Raw genomic sequence first — 18335 nt, 5'->3', positions numbered from 1 at the left:
AGGGTAAGAAATTGACTGAATCTTGGTAGGCTAGAACTGGGCACTCTGATGAGTTTATGTGAGTAACAGTGTAATTATAGCAGAGCTTTATTCTAGTTTCCATTGAAAGTAAGAGAAAGATTTTTAGCAAAATATGGAGATGTGTTTTTTTTAATGATTTTTAGTTTCCAGTCATGCATTGGGGAGGCTTTTTGATGAGATTTTGCTGTTATTTGCTGCTTCTTGTTCAAGTACAATTGAACTTGGTGCCATCCATATATGAGTGATGTGCCTTACCACCCGACTACATCCCCACCCTGATGAATGTGCCTTAAAAACCATGTATGTTCGATTAATCAACTAAAAGTTTGCTAAGGTTAAGACTGATATAGTAGAGAGGGCAATGGTCTGAGATTCTAAATGTCTGTCAAATTGTGGACCAGGTAGTCTTTGGAGCAATTTGAACAGTAAAAGGGTTTATCAGTTGGAAAATAAGATCAGTGTCCTGGGTCAGACACTCATACCAACTCCTCTTGCAATACACCTTTGCATTATAGGCAAAATATTTCCATTGAGGTTAGAATTCTGAGGACATCTTTGTAAACTGAGGTGACATTTGATTTTATAAATTTCCTTTGACATGTTATCGTTCCATCACCAAAGGACTAATGTTCATCCGCTGCCGTCCAATTGATTCCCTCTACCATCCCATTGAAACCATTTTCAAATGCAATTTCAAAAGCAATTTATGAGTTACTTGGGTTTTCTAATACCTGTGTACATACAGCAGTGGTTATGATCTTTCCGAGTAACTAGCCCCACTTCCTTATATATTACATAAAGAAAAATAATTTCTCTTAAATTTGATTGCCCGAATATTTTAAATCAGTCTCGTATACTGTGCCATTTCACTTAGCTTACTAAACAGTTTTGAAAGCACTGAGTGTCATCCATGGAGTCTTTTGAGTGCGATTAAATGTTATTACTCTTTACTGACCTAGATAAGGGACAGTATTTTTACTGTCCTTTGAGTGTCCACTGACCCCTTTGCACTGTTTAGCCCCTCTTCCTTCCCTATCACACACAGAAGACACCCCATTTAAGCACTCCGCTCATCTGCATCACCCTCATCGTAGTTTCCGACATAATTTCTAATTAGATTTCTAGTTGTTAATTAATTTTAGAATTTACAAGAGAATTTGAATTCTCAGAAAAACTAACTGATGCCAACAACAATAAAACAGTATTCACTGGGGCAAGCAGAGAGGGAAGGACATGGAGTCAGAATGGTAAGGGAAAGGCATCCCCAGTGGATGCAGGAGACTTGGAATGTGCCAGTAGTGAGAAGTTCTTTCAGAAAGGTGTTTAGAATTTCACACTTTTTGACTTAGCAGAGGAAAGGATCAAGGAGGGAGAAGTTTTCTATGAGGAAAACCAATAGGTTTCTTTAAGAAAAGAGAAAAAAAGATAAGAATGCTGGTGATCGTTTGCTCAGCAGGTGTTGCTGGGCAGATGGCATCCTCACAGTCTTGAATCTTTCTGTCTCAGAGCACTTCATTTCCCAGAAGTCGCTGTTTGCAGCCTGATAGAGGAGGCTGTGAGAAGACTTTTTCCTGCATTTGGGGAATCTGAGATGTTTTCCCTTTAATATACCAACTGCAGGGTTTTGGGACTTGAGGTGAGGGAGTCATCCACCAAGCAAATGGGAGGAACTCAGGTTCTGTGTGTTCAGTGCATTGTGTGGAAAAGTTATTTTGCATTAAAATCTTTGTTTCCCTCTTTTTTTGAAATATGAATGGGACTTCTAAACTCCTCATAGGACTTCTCTTTTTCAAGCATTTGTTGTGAGTGGGAATCTACATTGGCTGAACCCAAATAAATTTACTCTGGGGCTCATGTTCATCTGGCCATGTCAACCCTAAGGCCCCAGGGCCCATGAAAGACACACTTTATATCCAATTTTAATTTGTATTCATTGTTTTTTGAAGGACTTGAAGGTCTGGAGTGATAGTACAGTGGGTAGGGTGTTTGCCTTGCACACGGTTGACCCGAGTTCGATTCCTCCATCCTTCTCAGAGAGCTCAGCAAGCTACCGAGAGTATCCCACCTGCATGGTGGAGCCTCGCAAGCTCCCAGTGGTGTATTCGATATACCAAAAACAATTACAACAAGTCTCACAATGGAGGCATTACTGGTGCCTGGTAGAGCAAATCGATAAAACAATGCAAAGACAGTGCTGATATGCTACAATGTGTTTTTTTGAAAGCAGGATTATTTATTTATATTTTTACTATGTAGAAGATCAAAAAAAAGTGTATTATTGATATTTTTAAATATGATCATAGTTGAATGTCAGGTGTTTGATCGATGCTGAAGATAATTTGAGTGTTTAAAAATGGAATAAAAATTCTAAAAATTATGATTTTTGATGACATAATATTATTTGTGTAATTCCCTTTATTAAGTGTGTTACTTTTTCATCCTCAGCCATCAAACACAGACAACTTGCTGGGATCATCCAAAAATGACTGAACTCTTTCAGTCTCTTGGTAAGTGTCTCATTAATGGTAGTAAATTCACCTGAACAGCTGAGAACTATGATATTTTTACATGGAAAACATTTTTTTTGTACATGGTGTGTTAAAAGGATCATTTATTTGATACATAAAAGGAGTTGTATTTCTAAGGGCAAAGCAAACACCTTTTGTTTTCTTCTTAGGAGAATGCGTGGTTTGAAGTAGCCTCAGTCATAAAAGGTTGATTTTTAAAAGGATGAATGCTATTAGAAGGTGATTTTCTTCCATCATGTTGAATCATCTTAACCATCAGTTTTGTGTAAAAACTGCTATTGAATAACCTCTAATTCTCTGCCTTAAATGTGCTGTTTTAGGACCATACCTGGCAGTGCTAAGGGCTCTACGTTTAATGTTCATTTTATTTTAGGAGGGGTCACACTGGCCAATGCTCAGGGGTTACTCCTGGTTCTGCACTCAGGAATTACTCCTATTGGTGCTCAGGGGATCATATGGGGTGCTGCAGATTAAAACCGGGTCAATCACGTCCAAAGCTAATGCCCCACCCCTGTGCTTTCACTCTGGCCCCTTAAGTTTCACTCTTTTTTTTTTTTTTTTTTTTTTTTGCTTTTGAGTTACACCAGGCAATACACAGGGGTTACTCCTGGCTCATGCAATCAGAAGTACTCCTGGCAGTGCTCAGGGGACCATATGGGATGCTGGGAATCGAACCAGGGTCAGCTAGGTACAAGGCAAATGCCCTACCTGCTGTGCTATCGTTCTTGCTCCAAGATTCACTCTTTACGGTACTCAAGGACTATATCTAATGCTAGAATTTGAACAAGGGTCAATCAAGTGCAAAGCAAGTGTTATATTTCCTGGACTATCTCTCAAGCCCTAAACTTGCTAACTTTTAATTCTGTATGTTCATCTTAGAATGAATTTAGCTTTTTTTTATGACCACTGAGACAAAATAAAATCAGGCCACTTAATTTAATATGAATTTTATTAACTTCACTAATTTTTTTTTGTCTCAGCATAAAAAGTTAAATTCATTTTAAGAGACAAAGTGATAGTCCAGCAGGTATGGCTTTTGCCTTGTACGTGGCTGACCTGGTTTCAGTTCCTGGCATTGCATATGGATGGTGCCCTGAGTCCTGCCAAGAATGATCCCCGAGTGCAGAGCCAGAAGTAAACTCTAAGCTCAGCTGGGTGTGGACCCCAAACAAACAAAGAAGTCTGTTTGATTTTATTTATTTTAACATGAACATGCAAGAAAGCATGTAAAATGAAGCTCCTATTTTGTGGATTTTGGGGGGAAAGTGTTCTAGATTTCCATCCTTCCTTTAGTCTACTCCAGTGGTTTGGGGAGTAAAGATGCTGCTTCAGGCGGCTATCAGCCCTCTGGTATGCTTCTGTCTATTTCTGAATCAACAAAACAGCCACCGCATTTGTCTCTATTAAACATGGGGCGTCTGCTTGAGCTTACAGTTAGGTCAGTGAGGGAGAACAAGCAGGGAAAAATATGCCGGCTTATCAAATGAGAAGGAGGAAAATTTGGATGACTTGAATCTTCTCTTCTCGCTCTGCTAGTCTCTAATCTGGGGCCTGACCGCAAATCCAACTTAAAATATTTGGCATTATTCAATGAACTTTTCCTCCAGAAAAGTCCTCTGAGCGGTATTATGTGATGGCCATTTTACTGTTACTCGCAAGAATCTGAAGGGGCTGAAGCGATAGCACAGCGGCTAGGGCGTTTGCCTTGCATGCGGCTAACCCGGGTTCGATCACCAGCATTCCATATGGTCCCCCGAGCACCACCAAGAGTAATTCCTGAGTGCAGAGCCAGGAATAACCTCTGAGCATCACCAGGTATGACCCAAAAAGAAAAAAAAATCTGACTCCAGTTCAGTTCCCCCAAGTGTTGTCAACAAGTGACTCCAGCACTGAACAAGTAGTAGCCCCTGACCACCTTCAGGTGTTCCCCGCCCCAAAAGAAGTTCGACTATTGGGTATAGAAAACTTTTAGTCAGATATGTTAAAGAGCAGAAACAACACACAAATCAGGACGAAAGGAACCTAGCCCTGAGGCTGGCTTTAGGAGGAGGTGATATCCTGGTGGATAGGTCCGGAGTTGTCCTTGGGAGAGAGAGATGCCCTAGAGGGAATTCCTGTTAGCCACAGAGAGTGAGCAGGGCCCTCAGCCTACTGAAGTGCATCTATTAAGCATGGAAAGTTAACTGGCGGCTTTCCACACCCCTCCCTCCCCAATTCCCTCCTTTTCCTCTCTTGAAATATTCTGTCTAGCATGAGGCTAATGAAGACTTCTTTGGAATGCATCTCCCCATGAGGCTAATGAACACTTCATTATTTTCTTAAATAAATGCTGGGGGCACTTCGAAGACTTCTTTATGCAGTCGGACTGGATACTGGCCCTCAGCTAGAGGAAGCAGATCAGTGCTTGCCACTGAATAGACGTTAAATGCCATGTGTTGTCTTTTGCATTGCAGCTGACCTGAACAACGTGCGTTTCTCGGCCTACCGTACAGCCATCAAAATCCGAAGACTGCAGAAAGCATTATGTTGTGAGTTACTCGATCAAATTCATCACTTTTTGAAGTGTCTGTTTTGTTTTGTGAAGACAAAGATAAATGAAGGGCCAAGTGTTTGTGAAGTTCATCTGATTTCCATATACCTCATTCAAGGAGTTGGCTGTGTTTCTCCAAATGTGCTGCCGTTTGCCCCCTTTTGCCTGCCTGCAGTAGTTTAACAAATGAATATACGCCAGTCTCAGCGGGAGCCCCAAACTAACCAGAATACAAGAGTAACATCAAAGGCTTTTTCAAAACTGGAGCGTTAGCACAGCGGGTAGGGCGTTTGCCTTGCACGCGGCCAACATGGCCGACCCGAGTTCAATTCCTCCGCCCCTCTCGGAGAGCCCGGCAAGCTACCGAGAGTATCTCGCCAGCACGGCAGGGCCTGGCAAGCTCCCCGTGACGTATTCGATATGCCAGACACAGTAACAACAAAGTCTCCAATGGAGACGTTACTGGGCCCGCTCGAGCAAATCGATGATCAACGGGAGGGTCTTTTACCTTTTTACCTTACCTATGCTGCCACCAGATTTGAAAGGAGGATAACAAGGCATCAAAGTACAAAATCTTCATTTCCTAATACTTTTTGTCCAGGTAGAAGTGTAGGGTTCCAAACAGTGTGACTTGATACTATCATATAATAAACACTATAGAGTCTCGTTTGTAACCAAATGTGAACCAGCAACTTAAAATTTAGATAAAAGGCTTTCTGTATGATTTAGAATGTCTTGAGATATTTGGCATTATTCATATGAACTTTTCCTACAGAAATGTTCAGAGTGGCATTCTATGCTGATCATTTTACTGTGATTATCTCCCTTCACACACACACACACACAACACATACACACACACACACACACACTTGAGAGTGGTGAGGTAGCTTAACGGTCTGGAGCACAAGTTTCACATTTGGGAGCACTCGGTTCACTTCTAGGAACTACAAGGACCCTGAGCACGAGTTTTTGCCAATAAATAAATAAATAAAACTCTATGATCCAAATATCCCAATCTACTCCTTTATTAACAGTCATTCGGGGCAGTTCCCCACTCAGTGGTGCTGAGGGGTCACTTTCCGGGGACCATGCAGTGCCCACCTCCACAGCCAAAGCTTGTCCTCAGCCCTTTGAGCCAGCTCCTCGGCCCAGCCATTGAAGCTTCTCTGTTGAGGCTTCTTAGAAAATATTTAGGCCTGTCAGATTATTAACTTGGAAAGTGACATTCGCCTATTTAAGACAGGGTAATTTAAATAATTCCAAGTACTCTTGTTTCCCCTCTTTTGTTAACAGTTCTCAGACACAGTGAGGCTTTAAATGTACCCTTGGCAAAATGACAGATTCAGGTGAAAAATCTGCTCTTTAAAACTCAGTAAAAAAATTAGCCATGACTTTGATGACTGAAGAGGGTTAAGGAAAGAGAAGCATAGAATCATTCGAGAAAATGGAGCAAGGCACAGCTCTAGAATAAGACCAAGCTAAGCTCTGTGTGGAAGAGAAATCACCCGTGCTGCAAACCCCTTCAGGTGAGGCAGTGGAGGAGCAGAGAACCTTACCTGGCATCGTCTTCAGGGCCCTGGAGCTGATTGGCCAGTGGCGACATTAGCAGAATTTCCAGTGCTAAAACAATTGAGCCCGCACCCTCTGGTTGGTGCTGTGCTGGCAGAGCCAAAAGGAAAGAGGAAGTGATTTAGGAACACAAATGTAAGGCCAGGGGACAGCAGTTTTGAAAAAGACCCATCTGTGTGTCCAGTGTCCAGCTACCAGATCTGGAAGGTCTTCTCAGGCCCCATGAGTTCTAAAATGAGGACAAAGGAGTCAGCCACAAAACCCCCGTGGACGGGAAACCATTTAGTGTTCTCGGCAATGCTTTGGCTGCTGAAACCTATGCATATGTTTGGTGCTTCCTTCTCTTGGCTGTGTTGACTCAGAATACTTCCTCAGCTCATTCCTTCAACCCTGAGAGGGGCAGACAAGAAGGACCTCCTTCACTTTTGGAGTAAGTGGCAGGATATGCCAGGGTGCCCATAAGGGATATCCTTAGAGACACTTGACCACTCCTTTTTTTTCTGCCTCCCCAGTCCTCTAGAAGGAGTGTCTTTGCCCAACTTGTGGGAACACATCTGTTCAGGATTACTTGCTCCTGCCTCTCTGCCTCTCCCTTCTTTCCTGTTTACTTGAAATGCCCTGATCACTGCTCAGCCAAGGAGTGTTAATCCTTTGTTCCTCCCCCAATAGTCTTAGAAATGAACTGGGTTTGGAAACATTTATGAGTGAATCCCATCTGCCTCCAATTTTGATTGAAGTGCCTCCCTTTTATGATCACCTGGAAAGTCTGTTTCTTACACTGCACATTCTGTCGGGTGATGGATCCTGCTTGGGGTTGGGGAATGGTTTCTCCTTTTGTGTAAATCCCTGTCCAGCATATCTGTCTTAAGGGACGGGATAATGTCTACTGATTGCCTCATTGACTGGGCTCCAAGGCTGGTTCCAGTCAAGAAACTAGGTTCCCATGCTCAAGAAGTTTGGGTTCAGAAGGGACATTTTACACACGGGCACAGCTCCCAGCTTCCAGTAGATAATTATGGTCCTCGGGGCAGAATGGTATGTGCTTGGTCCATCAGTCTCTGTGAGTTTGTCCTGCAAACTGTTCTCTTAGCAGTTCAGGTGGATGGACCAGATGGGAAGTCTTAGCCTTAGTTGTTCCCGTGGCCAATATTCTTCCTTCTATTCTTCCCAGTTGAACTGTCATCTGTTTTGGGATTAGTTAAAAAATGTAGATCTCCCATATTATTCCACTTCATCAACTCAGTCTTTCTAGGACATGTGTCATTTTTTTCTAAGCTTTCAGGAGAGGGACTGGTCTTCTTGTGTGTTGGTTTCTCTTCTTCAGGCTTCCCATAGTTTCAGGCTCAGAGATGGAAGGATTTGACTTTGGAATGACAGGGGTACACCAGAAAAATATATGTAATAAGATTTATAGCTTTTCTTTTGACAGTAAAATTTGTTGAAATTTGGCACATTTACAAGTTGATATAATACAGTAACAAAACTAAAAGGACTGGGGGCTGGAGCAATAGCACAGTGGGTAGGGCGTTTGCCTTGCACACGGCCGACCCAGGTTCGATTCCCAGCATCCCATATGGTCCCCCGAGCAACGCCAGGACTGATTCCTGAGTGCAAAGCCAGGAGTAACCCCTGAGCATCGCCGGGTGTGACCCAAAAAACAAAACAAAAACAAACAAAAAAACTAAAAGGACTGGTAATCAGCACCCATGTGCTTGAATCTTAGCACTATACCTTTGAATGCAAAAAATTAAGTGGTGGGTATTTGATTCAACTCATATGTAGTTCAAAACTCTATAGAACTGAATGCATTATTGACTAAGTAAATATATACACTGCTAAAACTGAAAGATAAAGGCCAGGGATTTCCCTTGTGATTGTACAGAGGATGTAATTAAGGTTGTCAAAGCTTTCATTTTCTATTTTTAGCTGTACTTAATGAATATATGTACTTACTATTGAGGGTGCTTTTCATTTCGGTTTTGAGTGTTTTTTGTTTTTGTTTTGTTTTGTTTTTGTTTTGTTTTGTTTTGTGTTTTTTGCCACACAAGTGATGTTCAAGTTTTACTCCTGGCTCTGTATTTGGGGACCTCTGGCTCTGAGAATCAAATCTGGGTTGGCCGCATGCAAGACAAGTACCCTATCTGCTGTACTATTGTTCCAGCCCATTTTGTGTTATTTTGGTCATTATCTGTATTATGACAGGAGATCATATATATGTTTTTACACAGTTGGTTTTTTGAGGGTGAAGATGGAAGGGTTGGGCCATACTCAGTGGTGCTCACGACCTACCACTGGCTCTTCCCTGGGTTCACTCCTGGTTCTGAATACCATCTGATGCTGGGGATTGAACCAGGGCCTGCTGCATATGAGGCTCACACCTTAACTCCTGTACTAACTCTCTGGCCCCATGTTCTAGCATGAAACCTTTAGGTGATAGACACAAAAGGGAAGTTCTCTCAGAAGAGATAAAATGTCCATCATCATGAAGAGCATGTCACGGCTCCTTGAATAGGAAGCAGATTGTCCTTGACCCCAGCCTAAGATGAAAGAGAGTTGCCCTCTGAGAATCCAAGACACAAATACATTCACTTGCAAGTTAGTGTAGGCCAAATTTTTATTCCTCCTTAGGCCACCCAGTGATCTCTTGTTGCCTGAATGTAGCCAGATTGATGCCAGACTTAATGGGACGCCCAATCAGCACAGCACACTCTACCCACCTGGCCTTCTGAGTTGCTGGACAACAACACACAATGCGCTGACCCACAGCTTCGTAGGATGTCAATGGAAAGGCTTCCGAACTGCATGTCCAGTAGTCAGAAACTTTAAAATGAGCCGTGTTCCAATTAAAGGCTTTTTTTTCCGTGACCCCTTTAGGTTTTTGTTCTATAAGCTCAAGAAATACTATTGATAATACATAGATAATGTCTTTATTTATTTATTTATTGGGTTTTGAGCCTCCCTCAGTGGTGCTCAGAGTTTAGTCCTGACTCTGCACAGGTATCCCTTCTGGTGATAGTCAGTAGCTCATATCAGATGTCAGGGATCGAACCCTCATCAACTGGGTATAAGGCAACACCTTACCCACTGCACCATCTGTCCAGCCACGTAGATAATGTCTTTTAGAGTGAAGTTCTATGGAACTGTTTTCTGCTTGGTGGGAGCCTAAAAGCGGGGCCAGAAACAGCTGTATGATACAGGCCATGTGTAAGACACATAAGGACCTAGGGAACAGGGGACAAGTAAATTGTGTGAAAGAGGATGAATGCCAATCCAGCCAGTGGAACAAGGGAAGAACAGGATATGGATTTATAAGGAGGCCGAACTGAGAGCTGGGGAATTTGGTAGCTGAAAAATTCCAGAAGGAAGAAGGAGACTGAGGAGACCTCGTGATTTGCAGAAGGCTGGACTATAGAAGGATAATAATGTTCTTATATATTTCGTTATATGACAAGGACAGAACTTTGTTTGGAACAAGTTAAGGTGAGATTCTCAAAAGAGCTCAGTTGAGAGCAGAGCAGCAGGAAAGTTAAGTCAGTCTTCAGAAAGGAGCATAGGGTTCGAAACAGTGGCGTCTTCCAATGAGAAGAATAACCAAAGTGATGAAAGAGAGAGCCCCAAGGCTGCGAGAGTAAAAAGGCAGGTGTCTTTCTGAGGGCTCTGGGAAAGAGGAGCTGTGGAACGTTCTAAGAGGGAATGGTCCCATTCAATCAGGTGAGCACCAGAGATGAGCCCAGACGTCCTAGGTGCTGAGCACTGTGTATTTCTTTAGAATAGGAAACTGATGACCTATTTCCTTTTCATCACTTCAGTGCCTCATGTGGGAATAAAGGAAAACGTACGAAATTTTGTTCGAAAATGTTTCTACTGTTTCTTTCCCTTTTCATGTGACTGAGCTGTCATTTTTCTCCCATCAGAAGTAGAAAATCATAATGTTCTGGCGTTCGGTGTAGTCAGTTCTTTAAAGGCACCTAAATGTGGCACTTAAGAAAGATGTATGCTTGGCTTTGGCATTAAGGCAGAGTGTCAGAGTAAATCGCTAAAAATTGAAGACATGATGGTCTTGTGATAAAGCAAATTGCTATCACAGCTACAAAGTATAATACAGAGGGGATTTTGCCCTCCCCTGGAAGAAATGCAAGGACACCCTGATCCAGGAAATAGTCTTTGGAATTTGGTCTATTGTCATTTTATGCCATGTGGGGGCAGACAATAGGGATGCTGTGTTGCTGGCATAATTAGTGTTGGGATGCAGAGCAATCTGGCAGTATTTGAATATGCTTCTTTGTATCTGTGTGAAATTGTGTCTGTGTGGAATGTAACTGCTGTCGCTATTAAGTACTTCCCTTTGCCAGACACTGTGAAGAATTTGAATTTTCTGTCTGCCCTCTGGAAGTTTATCATTGGAAGGAATGGTCTGTGCCATGAAGTAGGGTAAAAATGACAATGTTAATTCTAGACGGTACTTACTCTTTTACTGACACATCAGTAACTCATGTGAAAATTATACAAGTTATTTCTGTTACTATCTGAAATTTTATCAGTGATGTATCTTCCTTATGTCTGATGGATATAAATTGACCCATTTTTCAGGCTTCTGTATTTTATATTGTGTCTCTCCTTTTTAAATGTTTTTCCTGTTGAGTTGTTTTAGAAAGAATTTGTTTGCAAGTATCATTTGAAGGCAGTTTTTGTCCATGGTGCACGCTTGAAAAATGATTGTGTACTAGGTCAGAGTCACATGAGCAGCTAGCTAAAGTAGACACAGTCAAATATTAAAAAATAATTGTTATGTCATGATAAATAAATACAAATTCATTTTATTTAACTTAAAACATGCCATCATATTTTTTGGAAAATAATTTTGCATCAGGCAAGAGAAATTATTTGTATTTATGTAGCATTGTCTGTCCTTTAGCACTGTCCTCCCATTGCTTATCGATTTGCTCAAGTGGGCACCAGTAATGTCTCACAACAAATTGTGAGACTTCTTGTTACTGTTTTTAGCATATCGAATATGTCACAGGTAGCTTGCCAGGCTTTGCCATGCAGGCGAGATATTCTCGATAGCTTGCCAGGCTCTCCGAGAGGGGCGGAGAAATCGAACCTGAGTCAGCCACATGCAAGGCAAACATCCTACCTGCTCTGCTGCCTCTCTAGCCCTTGTATTTATGTATTATAGTTATATATGATATATAATGACATATTAGGGCTACATATTATAATAAGTTCCGTGGATATTTATTTTTTAATGTTTCTCCAGTTCAGAAGCCCTAAGCACCACTGGGTGTGTCCTCTCCCCCCCAAAATAAAGTATGAAGCACTCATTTCCATAAATGGACCTTAAATTCTTGTGGGTCCCACAATTTTCTGAACCCTTATGCTTAGATTTAGACAAGTTATCGTTGTCAACAAATGTGAATGTGTACAGTAATCTGAAAATCTGTAATGGTTCTTGTTTTCAGTGAATGACTGAGAACTGTTTTGTTTTGTTTTGAAGCCCTTCTAGTCTATTATTTAAGTTATTTATTTTTAATGACCACCATAAGGTACAATTATAGACTTAACACACTTTTGTGATTCCATTTCAGTCATACAATTGTTGAGTATCTGTCCCTCCACCAGTACCCATTCTACCACCAATGTTCCTATTTTTTTAAAAATATCATTATATATTTTCAATAGCACAGCGGGTAGGGCGTTTGCCTTACAAGCGGCCAACATGGCCGACCCGAGTTCGATTCCTCCGCCCTTCTCGGAGAGCCCGGCAAGCTACCGAGAGTGTTCGATATGCCAGACACAGTAACAACAAAGTCTCCAATGGAGGCGTTACTGGGCCCGCTCGAGCAAATCGACGATCAACGGGAGGGCCTTTACCTTTACCTTTATTATTTCTAGTTTGGCTGAATTCTATCTCTGGACGTAGAGGGTCTTCAGCAGGGCTTTGAGTTCGGAGACTTCGGGGCACCCACCCTCCCCACTACCCCAAACTGTTGGCCGAGGCCTCCTCATAGCCTTCCTTGTCTCTTTACCTCCCTGTCAGTAGTTCTGTTCTGAAATACTCTTCTTGTGCTACATGGATTTCTTGTATATTAGCTCTTCCCTATGGTCCATTTCAAATTTGCCTTCAGAAGGAGCCTTTTCTCACTGCACTTCTCAAATAGAAGTAGTTCTCAGAGATATTTGTACTGTTCTTTTAGGGAATTTTCACTCCTTTTAGAAATGTGATCAGCATGCTTCTCCTCCTCATCTTTGAGAACAGGGTTCCACCTTATCGATATGTGTCCACTGTGCATGTAAGAATCTGGACACTCCTACATGTAGGCCCGTGGATGCAGGCCTTGTTTTATGAACACCTCTTATTCCAATCTACAATTTGCCTGTATGCTATGACATCAAGCTAGGTTCGGTCCAATTTGAAAGGGCTACATAGACCAGGTTTGATTTGCTAGACAGTGCAGAAATATTTTCCACAGAACCCATTACTACTCATACTTGGTGAACATTATATTATGTTATTATTCTATTATATTATTGTAACATTACATTATATTATTATTTCCCAATGTACATGTTGAGAAGCTGGCTAAGAATTATTTGCTTGGCAATGATATAAAGGATGAATAGGAGGTGAGGGAGAAGACTGCTATCTGAATTTAAGAGGAGGAAAATGATGCATTTGGGATGGTCTACCATTTGAAGTAGGGGTAAAGATTTGTGCCTCTCTGTTTTAAAAGCAGAAAGAGCCCACAAAGAGGAAAACCAGAAAAGTATGGTAAAAAAAAATCAATATTTCGAAGATCAGGAAATGAGATCACATTGAAAGGTGGAAAATTCAGGTTCAAAAACACAGAATGTGGACAAAGGAAAAGGCTAGAATAGAAATACTTTGTGTTTCTTCAAAAGCTGAAATTAGCTGGAAAGTAGAGATTCTTAAATCAAAAAATCAGGCTGAATACTTGAGAGAAGGGATGTTTTTACTTCGATGTTACGTACTGTGTTGACTACTCATACTCCCTTTTTCTTCCCCAATTAGTGGATCTTTTAGAGTTGAGCACCACAAATGAAGTTTTCAAGCAGCACAAACTGAACCAAAACGATCAGCTTCTTAGCGTTCCTGATGTCATCAACTGTCTGACAACAACCTATGATGGCCTGGAACAGATGCATAAGGACCTGGTCAATGTTCCGCTCTGTGTGGACATGTGTCTCAACTGGTTGCTCAACGTCTACGATACGTAAGTTTTCGTATTTATTCCCATTAAAATATAATCATTTATATTTGGGGGCAGAGCCATAGTACAGCTCGGCGGGCGTTTGCCTTAAACGTGGCCAACCCCATTTTAATCCATGGCATCCCAAATGGTCCTCCAGGGGTAATTCCTGAGTGCAGAGCCAGATTAACCCCCAAGTATTTCCAGGTGTGGCTCCAAAACCAGAATGTAATTTTGGGGAGTTAGAGCACACAGGACCACACCTGGTGGTTCTCAGGAGATATGCCTGACTCTGTGCTCAGGGGTCACTTCCAACAATATTCAGAAGACCATATGTGTTGCCAGGGATCTAACCAGGGTCAGCTGTGTGTGAGGCAAGTACCATAACCCTTGTACTATCTCTCTAGTTTAAAAATGTCAAAAATTTTAAGTACCTTCAAGGGTACCTTTTTGATTGGAAAAATTTATTTAATGGTCACCAGATACAGATAACTCTCATACTGAGATCTTAAACACAGAATAACAACAAAAAAAGATTTTCATGTAATATTCTAAGATTTTGCTCTGATTTATAAAAATGTTAAATATATAGTTATTTTTTTATTTCCATGCTAGGAAAATAGTATGAATAATTCAAATAAATCAAACTTTTTCCTCTTTCATAATGCTTTTTTGAAAGACAATATTTTTTCTGTAACATTATAAATTAAGCTGCTAGGCCTTCTCATAATAATCCACTCTGCAATTTTTGTATGAGAGCCTAAGAGCAATTTGAATGGCAATAAAAGGGATTTAATTTGTCATTTCATATTAGTGTTATTTATTGCAGTGGTGATTATGTGTTATATGGTGTTTAAATAATTTATGTTATAAGACTAATATCTGTAATTAATTAAGGACTCATTGTTACATCAGAAGCAAACTGAGCTTCCATGAGACTCATTTTTCCATTACTTTGACTTTTTGGAATGTGAAGATGCATTTTTGAAGTAATCAATTCTAGAGATACCTGCTGTGGGCTGACATTTCTAAAACATTAGGAATTATTCATTCTTCTGGTAGGGGGTTAAAGTATGCAAAGATGAAATAAGAAAAGTTGAACTGTTGTTCTTCTCTTAGACGCTAAAATTTATTTTCTATTAATTAGCCATATGAAAATTTTTGTTTATCAGCCTTTTATTTCATCTAGAGAGAAAGAAGATAAATGGTAGTTCAAAAATGTGCACACGTCTAGCAGCTGATTGATTCTGTACAAGTAAATGATGACAATGGCTTTAGAGAAGATTTAATTAAAATTTTTCTGCTTCTTTTGATTAGAAAAATCTTTCATTTTTCAGCATAATACAGACAAGTCCCCTTTTAACAATCAAATAGGACTCTTAAGATTTGAGGACTCTTAAGATGAACTCACTGAAGAATGGATCTCAGTTACCATAATGAATATGGGATTTACCATCACTTGCTTGATATCTTTGAATTCATTTTATTTTTAAGAAAACCTTTGTCCTCTCAGGATAAAATATGACTGAGCAATTACACATTATCAAATTGATCTTCATGTTTTTAAACCATTAAAAGACACATGTAGCATTAGTAAATTTGACAAACCTTCCTTCTAAATTTAATGGAATCAAGAATAGTTAAATTCTGGTTCAAGCAGTAGTTTGCAATATTTGGCTTAGATATTCTTGGACTGGAGATAGAGTACAGACATAAATCCCTTGCTTGTGTGAGGCCATTCTCTGTTTGATCCCCGTCTCTTCCTCTGGTCCCCTGAGCACTTCTAGGGATTGATCAAGTACCAAGAACTGAGCTAGGAGTAGTCCCTGTGTATTGCTGGGTGTTGCTCAAAGATAACACACACACACACACGCACGCACAAAGAGAGAGAAAGAGAGATAGGGCTGGAGAGAGAGAGTGTGTGTCCAGAGTACAATTGTAGGCAGCGGAGAGATAGTATAAAGTATAGGCTCTTCCTTTGCATACATCTAGCCCACATTTGATCCCTGGCACCACAGAAGTCCCTGAGACCCACCAAGAGTGATCCCTGACCATAGCTGAGAGTGTCCTCCAAACCGAACAATCCAGAACCAAAAAGACTACTGTTACCATGTTACCTTAACTAACTATTCACTTCACTTTTTTTTAAAAGGAAAAAAATTGTCCCTTTATTAAATATTAACTAATTTTCTGCAGTTTTTTTTGCCATTGTTCAAGATAGATATAATTTTATAAAGTAAAACTTATTTCACGAGTTACTTATGTAAATTGTTCAGGAAACCAAATATCTAAATACTGGATTATGTAACTTATTAGTAAATTCCATTGGCTTTTTTTTATTTTTAAGTTTTGATATTTATAGAAATTCCTCTGTCGCCTAGTCCAGTTTTATCATCCAGTTAGTCTGAATTAGTCACTTTCCGAGTGTTCATTCCCTTCCCTCTGTCCCTTCACCCAGATGTTTTCTGTGAATATTTACTTTTCTCTCATTGGGACAGTTTGGCTATATCATGACTTCATTGTCTGATACCTGGACCTAACCTTCGCTACCAAATGTTGTGTAGCTAATTACTACTTTGACTAATTGACATTATTTAGTGACCATTCAGTTACAAAGTTCCTTAAACTTTTCTATGTGTCCTTATAATGCATCAAATAGTGTATTTATCACATTCTTTTGTGTGGTGCGGAAAGTTCATGACAGATCGTGATGCTCAGAATTTATTCCTGGCTCTGTGCTCAAGAATCACTCCTAACAGTGCTCATAGAACCAGATGCGATACCAGGGATTCAAACCAGCACTGGCTGCTCAAGAGGCAAGACCCTTAAGTCCCTATTTCTCTAGACACCTTCAAACGCCCCCAACTCCTGTCCACATTAGACCTGTATAAAGAGGCTAAAGAGACAGTACAGCCAGTAGGGAATGGCCTTGCACACAGCTGTCCCCAGTGCAGTGCTCAGCATCCCATGTAATTTCTGAGAGCAAAGCCAGGATTAACTCCTTGAGTGAGTATGGTGTAGCCCCAAAAACCAACAAACACAAAACTCTTTATAACTGTTGATGATGCAGTGAATTGGGTGATTGGCATATTCAATAATCTTTCTGATGATGTTTGCTCTGTGTTCTCCCCGTAGACTAGAGGTCACTGTCATTGTTCAATGTGTACCTTTTAAATCTTTTTCAAGAAATTGCTTTATCCTAAACCATGTTTTATTTATCAGCCTTTCCCATAGCCTTTTGTTATCTTGTCCAGATCTGTTTTCTGTATTCAAAGAATGAGAGCTGCTGATTTGTGGTGGACGGAAAGCATACTTTGTTTTTTATATGACAACTAGAAAATACCTCAAACTACAAAGCAGAAATACTGTTTGTAGCACAGTTTAAAAGTTAGGAAACTGTATTGGGTATATTAATTTAAGATTATTGTTGAGGTTATCTATTTTCTTTTTAAAATTTAAGTATTAGTTATTTTATAAATATTCTGAATGTTGCTTATATGCAGGGCTGGAGCGATAGCATAGCGGGTAGGGCATTTGCCTTGTGCGCAGCCAGCGCACAATATTATAATTGTGAAAATAAAACTAAGTTTTAAATTTGTTTTCTGAATAGCATGAATTACTACATTTTGTTTTAGTTTACTAAATTTTGTTTTATGTATAGTCTTAATGTTGATATTTTCAGTATGTGATATTTGCTGTACTTGTACATCAAATGTCATTAACATTATTGAAAAAAACTAAATTGACTAATTTCAAATAACAAAGGTAGCAATTAATATTTTTTGTGGACTGTTGATTAGCTTTAGGATATAATAAATTTCAAAGATGAGAAATGACTCAGTAATTTTTTGATAAATGATGGAATAAAAACTATACTCCTTTAAAAAGAAAATTTCTTCTGCTCAAGTTAAATTAAAATTGTCATTCACATAGTTTGAATTTCCAAGTGCTGATTAGTTAACTTTATGTTTAATTATAATTTTATACTTACCAAAGTAAAGATTATACACCTGCTTAAGATTGACTTATAATTTGATGGTAAATTTATAAAAAAAAATCATTGACACAGATCAAAATCAGAGAAGAGCATAAGTTTTTAAGTATTCAGGTAGTTATATGTTCTCAGTGTATAATTTTCCAGTTTTCTTACATATGCCTTGAAATGCATAATTATACAACTTCCGTGCTTTATCATATGCATATTCCACAGATATAGCTATCATTTTGACTCTTGAATTTTAGCGGATAGATTTTCATGACTATTATTTATAAAATTGATATTCTTTTAGCTTTGCAGTTGTCATTTTCAGTTGTCTTCATTTGTTATTCCTGTTCATGTGTTGTATGTAAAATTTCTTAGGCTATATATTCTTTTAGACTACATTAAAACAATGATTAAAATATACCCTGAGGGCCAGCTATATAGTTGGGTACACACTTGCCTTACATGTAGCTGATCCTGGTTCAGTTCTT

The 18335-nt window shown here is 39.8% G+C and overlaps 1 protein-coding gene across 5 annotated transcripts in view; it reads left to right on the top strand.

Moving 5' to 3' along the window:
* Positions 1-18335, top strand: part of UTRN (utrophin) — a 610322-nt gene that overhangs the window by 519286 nt on the left and 72701 nt on the right. For all 5 annotated transcript variants that reach the window (XM_056126431.1, XM_056126429.1, XM_056126433.1 and 2 more), the window contains 3 exons: positions 2467-2528; positions 5003-5077; positions 13685-13886. In XM_056126431.1, coding sequence (XP_055982406.1) covers positions 2467-2528; positions 5003-5077; positions 13685-13886 — 339 coding nt within the window. The remainder of the gene's footprint in view (positions 1-2466; positions 2529-5002; positions 5078-13684; positions 13887-18335) is intronic.

Source organism: Sorex fumeus, unplaced genomic scaffold (assembly GCF_029834395.1).
Source record: "Sorex fumeus unplaced genomic scaffold, SorFum_2.1 ptg000061l, whole genome shotgun sequence".
In the NCBI taxonomy this organism is placed as follows: domain Eukaryota; kingdom Metazoa; phylum Chordata; class Mammalia; order Eulipotyphla; family Soricidae; genus Sorex; species Sorex fumeus.
The sequence above is the reverse complement of the archived record's forward strand: the minus strand, read 5'-3'. Positions and strand labels throughout refer to the sequence as shown.